Below are 14055 nucleotides of genomic sequence, written 5' to 3'. Positions count from 1 at the left end.
GAGCTACTCTCTCAGAAAGGTGTGATATATTTATACAGCAGTTTGCTAAATTAAAAACTTACTCCAGAGTCAGCAAGAAACATTAATGAGATATTCTGTAAAACTTTGAAAGGCAGATGAAGTAAAGCGAAGTATATGTTCATTTTTTCCTCATTTGTGATTGGAGGCATCATTCTCGTCATGAGACTTCACAGAATCACAGAATCACAGAATCACTAAGGTTGGAAAAGACCTGTAAGATCATCAAGTCCAACATCAATCCAACACCACCATGCCCACTAAACCATGTCCCACAATGCCACGTCCACATGTTCCTTGAACACCTCCAGTGATGGTGACTCCACCACCTCCCTGGGCAGCCTGTTCCAATGTTTCACCACTCTCTCAGAAAAGAAATTTTTCCTAATATCCAGCCTAAACCTCCCCTGGCACAACTTGAGGCCATTTCCTCTTGTCCTGTCATTAGTCACTTGGGAGGAGAGACCATCACCCACCTCTCTGCAACCTCCTTTCAGGTCATTGTAGAGAGCCATAAGGTCTCCCCTCAGCCTCCTCTTCTCCAGACTGAACAACCCCAGTTCCCTCAGCCGCTCCTCATAAGACTTGTGCTCCAGACCCCTCACCAGCTTTGTTGCCCTTCTCTGGACACACTCCAGCACCTCAGTGTCCTTCTTGTAGTGAGGGGCCCAAAACTGAACACAGCATTCGAGGTGCAGCCTCACCAGTGCCGAGTACAGTGGCACAATCACCTCCCTGCTCCTGCTGGCCACACTATTTCTGATACAGGCCAGGATGCTGTTGGCCTTCTTGGCCACCTGGGCACACTGCTGGCTCATATTCAGCCGGCTCTCAACCAACACTCCCCAGGTCCTTTTCTGCAGGGCAGCTTTCCAGCCACTTGTCCCCAAGCCTGTAGCGTTGCATGGGGTTGTTGTGGCCAAAGTGCAGGACCCAGCACTTGGCCTTGTTGAACCTCATGCAATTGGCCTCGACCCATCCATCCAGCCTGTCCAGATCCCTCTGCAGAGCCTTCCGACCCTCAAGCAGATCAACACTCCCGCCCAACTTGGTGTCATCTGCAAACTTGCTGAGGGAGCACTCGATCCCCTTGTCCAGATCATCGATAAAGACATTAAACAAGACCGGCGCCAAAACTGAGCCCTGGGGGACTCCGTTTGTGACCGGCCGCCAGCTGGATTTAACTCCATTCAGCACAACTCTCTGGGCTCGGCTGTCCAGCCAGTTTTTTACCCAGTGAAGGGTGCACCCGTCCAAGTCATGAACAGTCAGTTTCTCCAGGAGAATACTGTGGGAGACAGTGTCAAAGGCTTCACTAAAGTCCAGGTAGACAACATCCACAGCCTTTCCCTCATCTACTAGGCGGGTCACCTGGTCATAGAAGGAGATCAGGGTGGTCAAGCAGAAGTAATGTCCTCTTTAATAAAGAAAAATTCTGTCTAGACAAGTAGGAGTGTTAAAACTACACCTGCTTTGAAAGGACAGCTTAAAATCAGGCTTTTCTAAGTTAACCTCACAAACGTGATACAGCAGTAGGTTTTGTTCTCACTTGATTGAGGTGTGTGTAAATGTGACTTGTACAAGGCTGTGACGCTGTTTCACTATATAACATTTACACATTATTTCATGGTTAAAATCAATGAATCAGAATAGAAAATTTTTAATTTATACTGTGCTTTCTTAATTATGCCAGTGTCCACTCTACAATTGTTCACTATCCATTAGTTAAGAAATAAGAATTTGCCATTGCCAAATGGAGTCAAGCACCAACATATACCGTACTGTTGTCTTCCTTCTTGTGCCAGTTACACACCATCTGAAAAGCAGCACAGGAGGAAAGCAGCCTTCAAAGAAGTGCTGCAGCCTCTCTGTCTGCACACATACATATGCAAAAGAGAGGACAGCATGGAGCCAGCACCAGAAGAGTGTACTGACAGCTCCATGAGCAGGTCCCTTCTTCCTTGAATCCATGCAGCAATAAAAAAGTCAGACAATCTTTCCACTTCTGTACCAGGAAGGTTACATTAGCAGACATATTGTATGGTCAGCATGGATCATACAATACCAGTCATGTCCTTAATTTATAATACTATTTTATTTTGGTCCAGGTGTCCTGGCTTACTGCAAGCTTCCCTTGTCACTCTATGCAAGTTTTTCAAATTCCCATGACTTTGACAGGAATTAGGTGCCTACAAGGCACCTCCAGGGAGACCTAGGAGGCTTTTATTTCTCTGACAGTCTTTGTGTCATCTCTGGCTTGGGAGTTTGCAGTGATAATGACATCAAAGGCTCTAAGACTATGAGAGCAAAACGAAGACTTTAGTATTACAACATTAAGTGATGCTGTATTATGTCAATAATAATGAGACAGTTCTGGAGATGGCACTTTCATTTGTACATTTCCCAACTAAGGTTAAAAAACAGTGAAGGCATTGCTTACTTAGGACTATGAGACTGAACCTTAGGAGGCAAAGAAAAACAGGCAAAGGAGATCAAGTTGCTCTTTTCATACATTTCTGCTAAACGCAAGGATGAAGAACCAATTAGTGGTGGGTGGGAGGGGGGATAAAAGGGTTGAGGAGGGGAGCAACTGGGAAAGAGCTATGGGAAAATACGGTGGGGTTTGGTTTGGTTTGGTTTGTTTTCCAGGAGGTTACATGGAAACAGAGGCAGCAGCTCAGGAATCTCTGGGATTAGGCAAACTTGGAACCCAAGCAGAAAAGGACCGAAGACTAAAGAAAAAGTGAGTACCTTTTTCATGTGACTTTCATTGGCTCAAACTTGATTCAAATGTCAGTTTTCCTGTTGTTTTTACACAGAGATATAATGAGAAGCAAGACCATCTGCTATGGCAGTTTACCACTTAGCACTTTTTTTCCTAGTGTAAAAGTTTTTAAGGATGCATATAAAATATGGGGAAAAATATTTAGAGTCTGTCAATTGTACGATAGTGTTTCATTTATGAAAGAACATAGGTTTATGAGAAAGAAACATTTTCTGTTTCACATTGTCATTAATTCTGTGCCATTTGCCTTCCATGCAATTCTTAAAAAACAGGCAGGCATGTAATGGCTTACTACACAGATTTTTCAGAAGGGAAAAAAAGATATTTTTGCATTATCTATTGAACACATGATTATTTCTGTCTGTAGAAGTCAAAGGCTCCCAATAAACCATGGTGGATTCACTTTCTTTTCGCCTGTCAGCAAATAGCAACCTAGCTTTTTGTTTGCATAAATTATATAATAATTTAATGCTGTCTTTGGTGCACCTCCCTGTAAAAACATTACACTGACTCATAGCAACTGCCAGGAGCTAAGGAGAACTATTAAAATAAAGCTACAAACACAAAAGAAATCTCTTGGCAGCATCACAGTTCCGATGTAATTAGAGGGTGTCAGAGAAAAAAGATGGTACTTAAAAATGACTTTGCAAATTCATTCTGTAAACAAACATTTATTTTTCATCCATAACTATTAACTTTAGTGCTATTATTTGGATTCTGAAAGCCTTATTTTTAAAATTTGTAGGGTTTTCAGGTTTCTTTCAGTCTTTTAATGTCCCTTTGCAAAGTTTCAAGAGAATTTGCAATTCTAATCCAAAGAATCTAGGAATAATGTTTCAGCTTCTCTTTAAATTTATATGTAGAATATTTTTAATCACTACTTTCATATCAAGCCCCTGATGAAATATAACTTTAAATGTACACATCCATGTAATGTACAAATGTAAGTGTTCCATTTCAATCAGCCTCAATTTAGCAATTAAAGAAAAAGAAGCAGTCATTGTGCTAGCTGAGAGAGAAGAAAGTTTTTAAACTCAATTAAGAAACGCACAATAACATTCACAGGGATATTGCAGTTGATGAGTCTTGTCCCTGTATTTCTTATCTATACATTTTTATCACTCATTAGTCATTTAGAAATATATGAATGTAAAGAGTATATTAGTATCCTCTTTTACTAAATCTAGAAAGCATCTCTGAGACCGTCATTACCATTCGTAAAGAATATAATTGAATTTTCAGTAGCCTGTTTTTTTAGTCCCTGTTTAGCTTCCAGCTCTGAGGACTGAAGGTACCACAGTATTGAAATCACTTTGAAGGGACGAATGTGTTCACTTTGTTCACTTTCTCATATATTAGTGTCTTAAACTGGATAAAACAACATAAAACTTGACACATATTACTGCATACATGGCATGACTACTTCATACATGACAGTGGCTACCAAGTTTTGGGTCTGGAAATAGTAGGTGTACAGGTAATCTGTTATTAGACTTTTGTCTAATCTCACACTATTAGACTTTTTCATGCTTTCTGCTTTTCAAGTCTTTCCTTTTTTTTCTCCTTTGTCTGTCTGTCCTTGGTTCTTTATGGATTAGAGATAATCAAAATGTTCTCTGGTGGAAGGAAGGGAATCTTTCCTTTGTGGCTATGACTGTTCATCTAGTCTGAACTGTATACTATTGATCCTAAGTATATGTTATATACCAATATCATGAAGATTTTTAATTTTTTCCCCATTCCTTTAGATTTGTCTCTCTTCATAGATTCTCACTTTGGAATCCTTACAGCTGCTTTTAAGATTCCTTTTAAGTTACTGTCAGAGAAAGGTTAACATACACTGCTAGTTTATATATATATATTATATAGTTGTAGAGGAACTGTGATATGTGAAAAATGTAACATTTTGTGTTAGAGATAATTCAGTAGAATCTTATGTATATGATAGTCATTATGGTGCCAGGCTATCAATAGGGTGTAATAGAGTTAATATTTCCTTGTAAAAAATGCATTTGGGTATTTGCATGTCTTACCTTGGAAAGTATGAAGTTGAAACAAGTCAGAAAGTCTTTTAAATGAAAGTTTAATGAAATTTAAATGAAAGTTTTTTTCTTTTTTGAAAAACTTTCATTTAAATGAAAGTTTTTTTTAAATGAAAAGTTTGTCTCAGTTGGTCAGATTTCTTTTTGCCAACACTTAGGAATGCATAACTCCCTCTAGAAGTAGAGCCTTCAAATACATACAGTAGCTGCAAGGTTTCTGATCTGGGTAGCGCAAATAAGAATACCATGCTGTGTAACATTAAGGATTATAGTAATGTGTATGAGGTCTTTATAAGAGGTATTAAGAGAAGTCTGAGAATCATTTGCTACCTCATGATGTAGCAGTAAGATTTAAGTCCAAGCATTTGACTCTTTTTTACTGCTAAACAGACCCTATAAACCCTGAAGAGACAGTGAGCCCAGTCTCTGGAACAGAGAGAGCAGAGCACTTCACCTTGTAAGGTTTAGATTAGGACATAAAACCGCAAGAAAATCAGGTCCACCAGAAGGATAGTTAGAGTATAGGCTTAAGCAGGGAAGCACTCCTTTGTATTATGTTTCAGGTCTGGGAGAGCTTTCTTTGTGCTGGTTTTGTCACTTCCTTAGGAAAAAAAAAAGCAAAAGTCATCCAGGAGCCAATTCCCTTTTCTATAAAGCAAGAATAATACCACATACTGAACTTGTGTTTCTGTCTTACACACGTAAGTCAAGTGAAATGGCTTTCAGCCCTGTTAACAGCTCAGCAAACTCACCAGGTCTCCTGGCCACCTGCTCCCTGAGTAGCAAGCACATACATTGACCCAGCTCTGGCCTCATGGAGTTACAAACACACTGTAGCATGTTACACTATTTTAGCGCAATTTACATGTATAGAATAGATTGCATTTTACCCTGAAAAGTTTCACGAGAGAATATGATGAATCTGGAGACCAATTGTCTCTCTGGTGATTATAGTGTCATTAACCTAAACTTCAAAGTTTTCCTGCTTCTTGCTTAGAAGATGCTACTTAGACGTAAAATTTCTTTCCGTTTCAATTGACTACTTAGGCATCATTAAAATGTAATTAACTGTTTGTCTCAATGATATGCCAGACATTTATAAACCTCAAGCAAGAGTCTATTCATCCAACTTTTTGTTATTACAGTAGATGTATTAGGAACAAGTCTTTCTCCTAAGGCATCAAAGAGAAATTAAGGAAGCTGTGTGGAATTTTTTAATTAGACCCAACATGTTCCTAAAATCATCTGAAAAGATGAACTTAAGTTGCCTGAATCATCCATAGATGTTTACTTTCAGACATTAAATATATGACAGGTCTAGAAAATATTAAAACCTTTTAAGTCTTACTATTTGTAAATTGAGCATGCAGTCCTAGAAAACAAAAATTAATGTTGGGGTATGTAGAATATTTAGGTGTTATTCCATTATTGGGTGAAAATAAGTGATGTTGGGGTGTGACAAAGAATAATGCACTGCATTTTTATTATTTAAACTAGCCTTTATAGTCCACTTCACTTGTTCTCTACTAAAGCTGTTAATATTTTGTATATAATGTCTCTGCCTTTTGTCTGACTCTTAGAGCCTGTTTAACTAAGAAGTAACTTCTTTAAGAAAGCTCAGAGTTTAGGACTAAAAGCATTAATGGTGTTGATACGCTCTATGTCACCAGTACATTCATATGAGCCCCCTAATGATTCAAATAATTTGCAGTCATGTAAATCATAAATTTTATTTTGTTAAGGCACCCATCACTGAAATGAGGAATGGAGCTTTTCTCTTAGTACTTTTTTCCTAGTGAGTAATAGGTCTTCCTGTGAAAAATGGTTACCTAATTTCCCCTGTGAAAAATGATTACCTAATTTCCAGTTCTGAATTTTGTAGGTACCTTTTCTCCATGACTATGTTTACACTATCCCAGCTGTTCATAAGATCATCCTTCGTGGGTGTTTTTGCACCAAATAATATGACGGTGCACAATAACTTGGCCTTGGCATTCACTCAGGGTTGTAATGATAGCCCAGTCTGGGACCCAGTATAGGAAGTTTCAGATCAGTCCAGTTTCTATTGCAACTCATAAAGGTTCATGGAGGATTCAGATACAGGCATAGTGTCCTCTGAGACATCAAAAGTTGATCAGCGTGTGTCCCACAAGACAATTCATACCTCAGAAAAAAAGTAGGTAACACTGTGCCTAAAATCAAATAATCTATAACCCCCTTAAAAACACATATCCCCACTGATCTCATCTCAGATAGCAAATTAAGGCATTTAACAGAAGCTCTATAAATGTTTTCCTGCCCTTTTCACTAAAATACCATATGATGAATCCTTTATAAAAATCCTCTTTAGCAATTAACTCAGCCAAACTTGAAATATTGTCAACAAATAGAGCCATGTTTGCTTCCCTTTTTACTGTAACTGTCCTAGTGGACATCAGTTGTATTCTCCTTGTCCACAGTTTTTCTCAGGAGTGATGTCAAATCATCCTTACGCAAAAGCCTCACTGGTGGCAAATACAGTTCTGTCTTGCTTTGTCTTTCAAAGTGTGGTATGGCTCTGACTGTCAGTAATAGATATCCTTTTCAAATGTAATGTTTGATTTGATCTGCAACAATATGCAATGTTGCAGCAAGTAGGTATCAGCCTGAAGAAGGAAGCATGCTGAAGACAGACAAGACATCTAGGTCTTCTCTGTTGCATAAAAGTATGTAATGGTTGGTCATAATCACTGATATTTCACGGGATGCGGTTTTTTTCATCCTGTGCAAGGCACCAACATAAGGCAAGGTTTGAGAGACATTTAAGTGCTATGTAGTCCTAGATTTTCACACAGAGGAGATTTGACCTTGTGCATGTTGCTAGTACAGTTTGAGATTGGCCTATGCCATCACTTCCTCAGCAATACCAAATACAAACTATCTCCATGAAAAAAGGTTTGCATGCACGTCATCTAGCCTGGATCATATTGACAGGATTCCAGCCTAGAAGCTGATAAACTCCCCAGTTTATTAATATGAGCATTCAAATAACTTACTTCCTAGCCAATGAAATAACTGCACTGTGTCATAATGCTGTCACTTGTAATCATCTGGCGGTGTCAGGAGAGTTCAAGAGCAGAACTTCAGCTTCGCTTTTTCCTCCAATTTTGTTTGATTTGACTCTGGACAAGAATCTATTAATTCCACATTTCCAAAAAAAGCTTAAGATGTGAGGTTTATATTTTCCAAGGAAAATCAAAGTAAAACCATTCTTTCCTATGAGCCTGTTCTGGGGAGATTTACTCCACAGGTACAGGTTTTTGTTTGCCACATGCAGCCTCCTGCCTTCCAGTGGATTGCAGAAAAGGCTTGTTATGCCAGGACATGTACATATGCTTACATACATGAATAAAGATTTTTAAAATCAAGACCTAAGTAATTCTCATATGCAAAATTATGGTGTAAAAAGAAATTCTTATTATTCATGGCATTATAATCAACCTTGCAGAGAGGATTGCAATGCTGTTAAGTCTCAGCTGACTACAGTGATGTACATATCAAACAGCAGTAACTTCCATATGAACAGAAGAGCATGTTGTATTAATTGACTCTTCTTCCTTTCTACTGAGAAAAAAAAAAGAATGATAACTGTTGATAAATTCCTTTGATAAATTTGACAAATTCCTAGTAATGCTTCTGTCCTTTTCTTTTGTTGGTTTTCATTTGTATATATCCTTCAAAAATTGGGAGATGATAGAGACAAGTCACAAAAAGTAGGCCTCATGTTGTGGTAATCCACATTTAAATAAAATCAGTAAAAGAAAACAGAATACTGGGACTTAGGTTTGCCTGTAGAAAATTGAAGTTTTAGATCCCTGTCAACAACATACTTGAAAAAATGTCTAGGTAGACCTTTTTGTGGAATAAGAGTTTAAAATGCTGTAATTATCATTTAGTTGCTTTTGAATCCACACAATGCCCCTTTAATTAGGTTATATGTGTGCAACTGCAATTAAAATTTGACATAGTGTATTTGTGACTACAAATAATCTCTGTCCTCTGCAGTATGCAAATAGCTGTTTCTAATGATTTTCTTAATTGCACACATTTTTAAAAAAATAATCCAATTGGACTAATTAAGGCCTTTTTCTGTGCCATCCATCTAATGTTCCTGTATACTTAATGGTTATTAAACACCATTATATCCTATACACACAATTTATTTTTTTACAGGAGCTCTTAAGAATGCAATGCCTTTTTTTCACCAATCTTTTATTTACTGAATCTTTAGGAAAACTCAAGTTTTGCATTTAATTTCTTCCCTTCCTACCTCATCTGTGAGAAACTATCTGATGTTGTTAGTAGCTTTCAGACTGATCTTTAGTTCTTTTTCACTTTCTAACAAACAATACTGTGTTCAGTAGCTATTATTTTCTATTTTCTCATTCCAGTGGAGGAAGGAGAGGTATTCAGTGTTCTCATATGCAGTTTAGGATTGTCTGCTGTGTCCATCATGGTTTTCTCTTGTCTAATCCTTGAGACATACATAAAGATTAATTTTCTTTTTAAACTTAATTTCTTTAGCAAATATTTTTAACACTTACTGGAAGACCATTTCAAATCATTAGTCAATCAAAACTTTTGCAATGTTAAAAATGTACCTTGCAATTACATTAGATACTTGGAGCCTTTTTAGCATTAAAAATGTAAGGATATATGGGTATTTATCTTGCAGAGGATTATTAAACCTTACTCAGATTATTCTGAGGATGAAAAAATTGATACAACACCTTTTTTTTTATATCTAACTCATATATTTTTTAAAATATTGTATTTTTAAAATAATATTTTTCCTTTGCCAAGTTTTTTTATTATTTTCTTCATAAAAGATAAGGATATTTGTATCAACAAGTTGCAAGCTTTTAATCAAACAAAAACAGAATAAAACCAGAGTCCCTGCCTTATCTACACATATAGGCCTATCTATTGCAATTTGGGATTTCTGGACAAATATAAGCAACTACCCTCATGCATGCAGCTAGCTCTCTAATGTTCTCCAGCAGATGCAAATATCCTGTGAGATTAACTGTAGAATTAGTGTTTAAGGGAAAAATGGATAAAACATAGCAGAGGAAAAAATTCTACATATCTTTTAGTTTAATATATATCTAAGGGAAATTGTTGCGTTCCTTCAATAAAATGGTGATAAAATAGTTGTCTTATGAAAAGGTGAAAGCAGAATTTAAAGACCCAATTTTTTTCTGCTGTATTTTATTATTCTGAGGACAAGATGCTCAGGAAGGGACGGAATGTCCCTTGATCCTCTCCTTCTGTAATGGGGGAGACTGAGATGGCTTTCAGGTCCCATAAGTTGTCCCCAGGTGACTGCAAACTGCCAGCTCATTAAAGCTGCCAGAAAATTACTTGCATTCCTGTTAATCTCCCCGTCTATTTCTCTCTACCTATACTCAAAGGAGTATTCAGAGGAAGATATAAGAGGTGGGAATCCTGGTTCAATAGACTCTGGAAAGTCCAAAACTAAAAGCTTTTCCAGCAAAGGTGTTCAAGTCAGTCTTTACAGATAGCTCGGTAGAAAATGAGCATGATGGAGATTTTGGCACCAAAATCACAAATGCATATTCAATTCTGATGTTACTTCCATCAGATTTGGGAATTGTTTGAATAATTCTCTAGGCCTTTATTTATATTGCATGCCTTTGTTGACCTTCCTTTCCTTAATTTTCCTTTCTTCTGTGTATAGATTTGTCATTTGTTTCCATCTACTTTGTATCACACTTTCTCTCCTCTCTCCCAGCTGTTCTGCTGATCTCACACACATGAAAACAAAATTTAAGATCTTGAAACCAGCCACTTCCTGAACTCACTGAAATGTCTGCAACCTCTTCTTAATTAATCAGAGCACAGGCTTTTCCCCCCAGTTTTTTCTACAGCTATATCTACCAGCATTTTTATATCTCAGTAAATCGTTTGTTAATAGAAATATAATTTTCTGAGATGTCTGGGTTTCATTCAGGCATATAATTTTCTTTTTATGATGGCAATTAAAGGATGCTGAAGAAAGTGTATTATCAGCAGTGGCATCCTGCTTTCTCCTACAGATACTGCTACCATTTATATCGGCAAGAATAGGTTACTTAGGGGGCAAATCACTCATACAAGTATTGCTACTAATCTAGTATTAGTATGACTGCTCAAATTAAAATACTGCATGGCATGAATAACCATTACAAATGTTAGTCACCTATGTGCATGAAATATGCATATTTAAAAAAAAAAAAACACAAAACCCAAAGTCTAGGTAATTTATGATTACTGTAAGATATTTTGCTAAAAAATTAGTAAAGTGCACATAGAAAAGTAAATCTTGGTTTGTAGTCCACTCAATTTTACTGTGCCTCTATGGTAATGTGCTTAAATTAACAGGTTTGGGATTTTCAGGATTTTTGGTGTTACACAAAAATCATTATGAAATTATTCAAATCTGGGCAAAATGTTTTGATTTGAAAATCTATTCCACTTTCACTGTGTTTACAAATCTTTGGCACGAATACGTATTGTAGATGGTAGATGTGCTGTGCTGAGTGGTACCTAATAAATAGACAACATCAGTTTAATGAAAATCTCATTTTGAAAGATGCATCTGTTCTTCACAAGAACATTTAAATTCTTTAAAGCATTCAAAGACCAGTTAGAAAGATTTCCGTACTTATAATGGTGGTATTATTTTATCTATCATATGGGTTTTTTTTTTTTTTATGGACTACTATATGTTCATTAACATTTATGTGCTTTTTTTTCCATTAATCTCTCTCCATCTCATGAAAAGCATATCTGGGTAAGTTAAAACACCATGGCTGCTGAACATTTTCATTTTCAGCACCATGTTTATTTTCTATGTTTTATTCTTATTTCTTTTTGGTTTTCTGTGAACATTATGTAACAAATCCATGCAGAAAACTGACCCAAATGAACTTTCAAAGTATTCAAAATAATGGTAAACATGGAAAGCATACACAAATTAAGGTCAGGATTTGCTCCTGCAGGGCTTAACATAATGGATTAACTACTTAGAGATAACTGCTGTCAATTTTTTTTAATAAACACATTTTGGGCAGTCTAAAGCTCAGAATCACCATGACATTTGGAAGTTTAAGTCAGTGAAAAAAACGTAAGTGAAGACCTAGATTAACAAATGCTGTTAAGGCATAAATTCTGTTTAATTAAATCACAGAGGACTCAAACTGGTAAACACTCTAGTAATCCAGAGTACACAATTTCTTTTATTCTGTTTGAGCCTTCATGCTGTGTAGTAGTACAATAATATTTCATTTGTGCATGTAATTTTACTATTTTCCTTTTCACCAGTTCATTTTTTTTATATATTTTTTTGAAAATCGTTAACCTGATATCAAGTTTAAAATCTTCATCTTCTCTTTGATCTATCGTACAAATGTTATTTTTTCTTGAATAATTTTTGGAACTTAGGGAGAAAATTTTATCCATTCAAAGCATGTATGAGCTATAACTTTCTAATGGTGGAAGGATAAAAACAACTCAAAGAGAAAGTGTGTTACCACATTAATATAGAATATGTGATTATGAAATGGCTTTATAAAAATACATCTGAAAACATTTAACCAACCTGGGAGCTCCAGGGTTCTCAATTGTAGTACAGTACATAAAAGATTGCAAAGTTATATATTATGCAAGTCTGTTTATTTCACAGGTGTTTGGGGTTTTTTTTAATGGTAGCTCTCTGCGGCTCTAATTCATTAGGGTCTATATTAAGCATTCCTGAACATGCTTCACTTAATATATGTCTTCAGAAAAAAGAATGCTGCATTTCAGTTTGCATACACTTGAAATGTACACCTATATAGGATAATTACAGCATTGTTAAATCTGCTTTGCTAATCTGTTTTATCTGGGATGATGTTCGATTTAAAGTTACACTTCCTTGCATTATAGATTTTAAAACTTTCATTTATTAGTTGCATTTTGATTTCCCTATTTCAGTCATTCCTTCCTGAAAACTCCTTGAAGCTGGATACAAAACATTTTGTAAAAAATGGAAATTTAATTTTGATACAGTCTGACTACCGTATCAAAAAGGAGAAGGAATGAGGACTTCAAATGATTTAAAAGCTGGGTCACTTAAGTGCCAAAGTTGAAACAAGATCTTACCCACTTTTTAAATAGTGCAGTCTTTAAGTCAGATGGATCCTTTCAGATTAAATTAAATCAGCATTATATGTCAATATCAAGTCTGAGTCTCTTTTCTTTTTTTTTCTACTTCCTACTTCACAAACATTTATAGTCTTGCAGAAAATAAATAGATAAAATGTAACTTGTTATTTTTATTAGACATTTAATACCATTATTAATTTATATAAATTCAACTGCCTTATTTTGTCATACAATGACCTTAACTACAGGATTCTAGGCTGTCTTAAATATTTAGCAAAATATAATAGAAAAGATAAAATCTAAATCCAGCTTAATTCATTAGAAATCCTCTCCTGAATTTTGCAGTCTCTGAATGTGAGTATGTTAGCTTTCAAGAGGCAGATGTGTTTAATCTTAACTTGAAATCATAGGATTACTCAGACAAATATAACATATTTGATCTATTTTTTCTGTCTATTTATCTTACAGAAACCAATCATGTATAATATTTTGTTGTAAACTAAACATTTTAGTTTTCGTTGTAATAATAATAGTGATAGTGTCAGTAATAATAATAATAATCAGAGGGTCTGCTAGGTAAACACTTTCCTCTGTTATCTTTTTGAGAAAGTTTCTATAAGTAAAGGCCATTGCATAGGACCTAAATTGCCTGTTAGCCAAAATTTTTAAACAAATTCTGCTTGTATTTTACTAACATGATTTGGCTCTTGACTTCATTGTGCCTCCTTTTCAAGTTGTCCCCCATTTATGATTGCATTTTAACTAAGAGACATTATAATATGCACAATATAATATACCTGAGGACTTTTCGTGTGAACCCTACTAGAACTATCAGAGTAAATGCTATTATTTGCAGAAATATGAAGATCTGTGTTCAAACATTGTTGAAGTTTCATCAAGACAGTGTCTAAATTTGGTGTACTACACAGAGTGTTTGCATTATGTGTATCAGAAATGCTAAGCTGTTATTTCTTGTTTGCTTCATGGGGGGGAGCCTCCTCTTCAGAAAATTGGATGTCACTG

At 35.9% G+C, this 14055-nt stretch overlaps 1 protein-coding gene across 3 annotated transcripts in view; it reads left to right on the top strand.

The window, feature by feature from the left end:
- The window catches only part of PPFIA2 (PTPRF interacting protein alpha 2), a 334737-nt gene that overhangs the window by 299209 nt on the left and 21473 nt on the right, over nucleotides 1-14055 (top strand). For all 3 annotated transcript variants that reach the window (XM_059816812.1, XM_059816814.1, XM_059816813.1), the window contains one exon: nucleotides 2668-2761. In XM_059816812.1, the coding sequence (XP_059672795.1) occupies nucleotides 2668-2761 (94 nt within the window). The remainder of the gene's footprint in view (nucleotides 1-2667; nucleotides 2762-14055) is intronic.

This window comes from Gavia stellata, chromosome 4, assembly GCF_030936135.1.
Source record: "Gavia stellata isolate bGavSte3 chromosome 4, bGavSte3.hap2, whole genome shotgun sequence".
Lineage (NCBI taxonomy): Eukaryota > Metazoa > Chordata > Aves > Gaviiformes > Gaviidae > Gavia > Gavia stellata.
The sequence above is the reverse complement of the archived record's forward strand: the minus strand, read 5'-3'. Positions and strand labels throughout refer to the sequence as shown.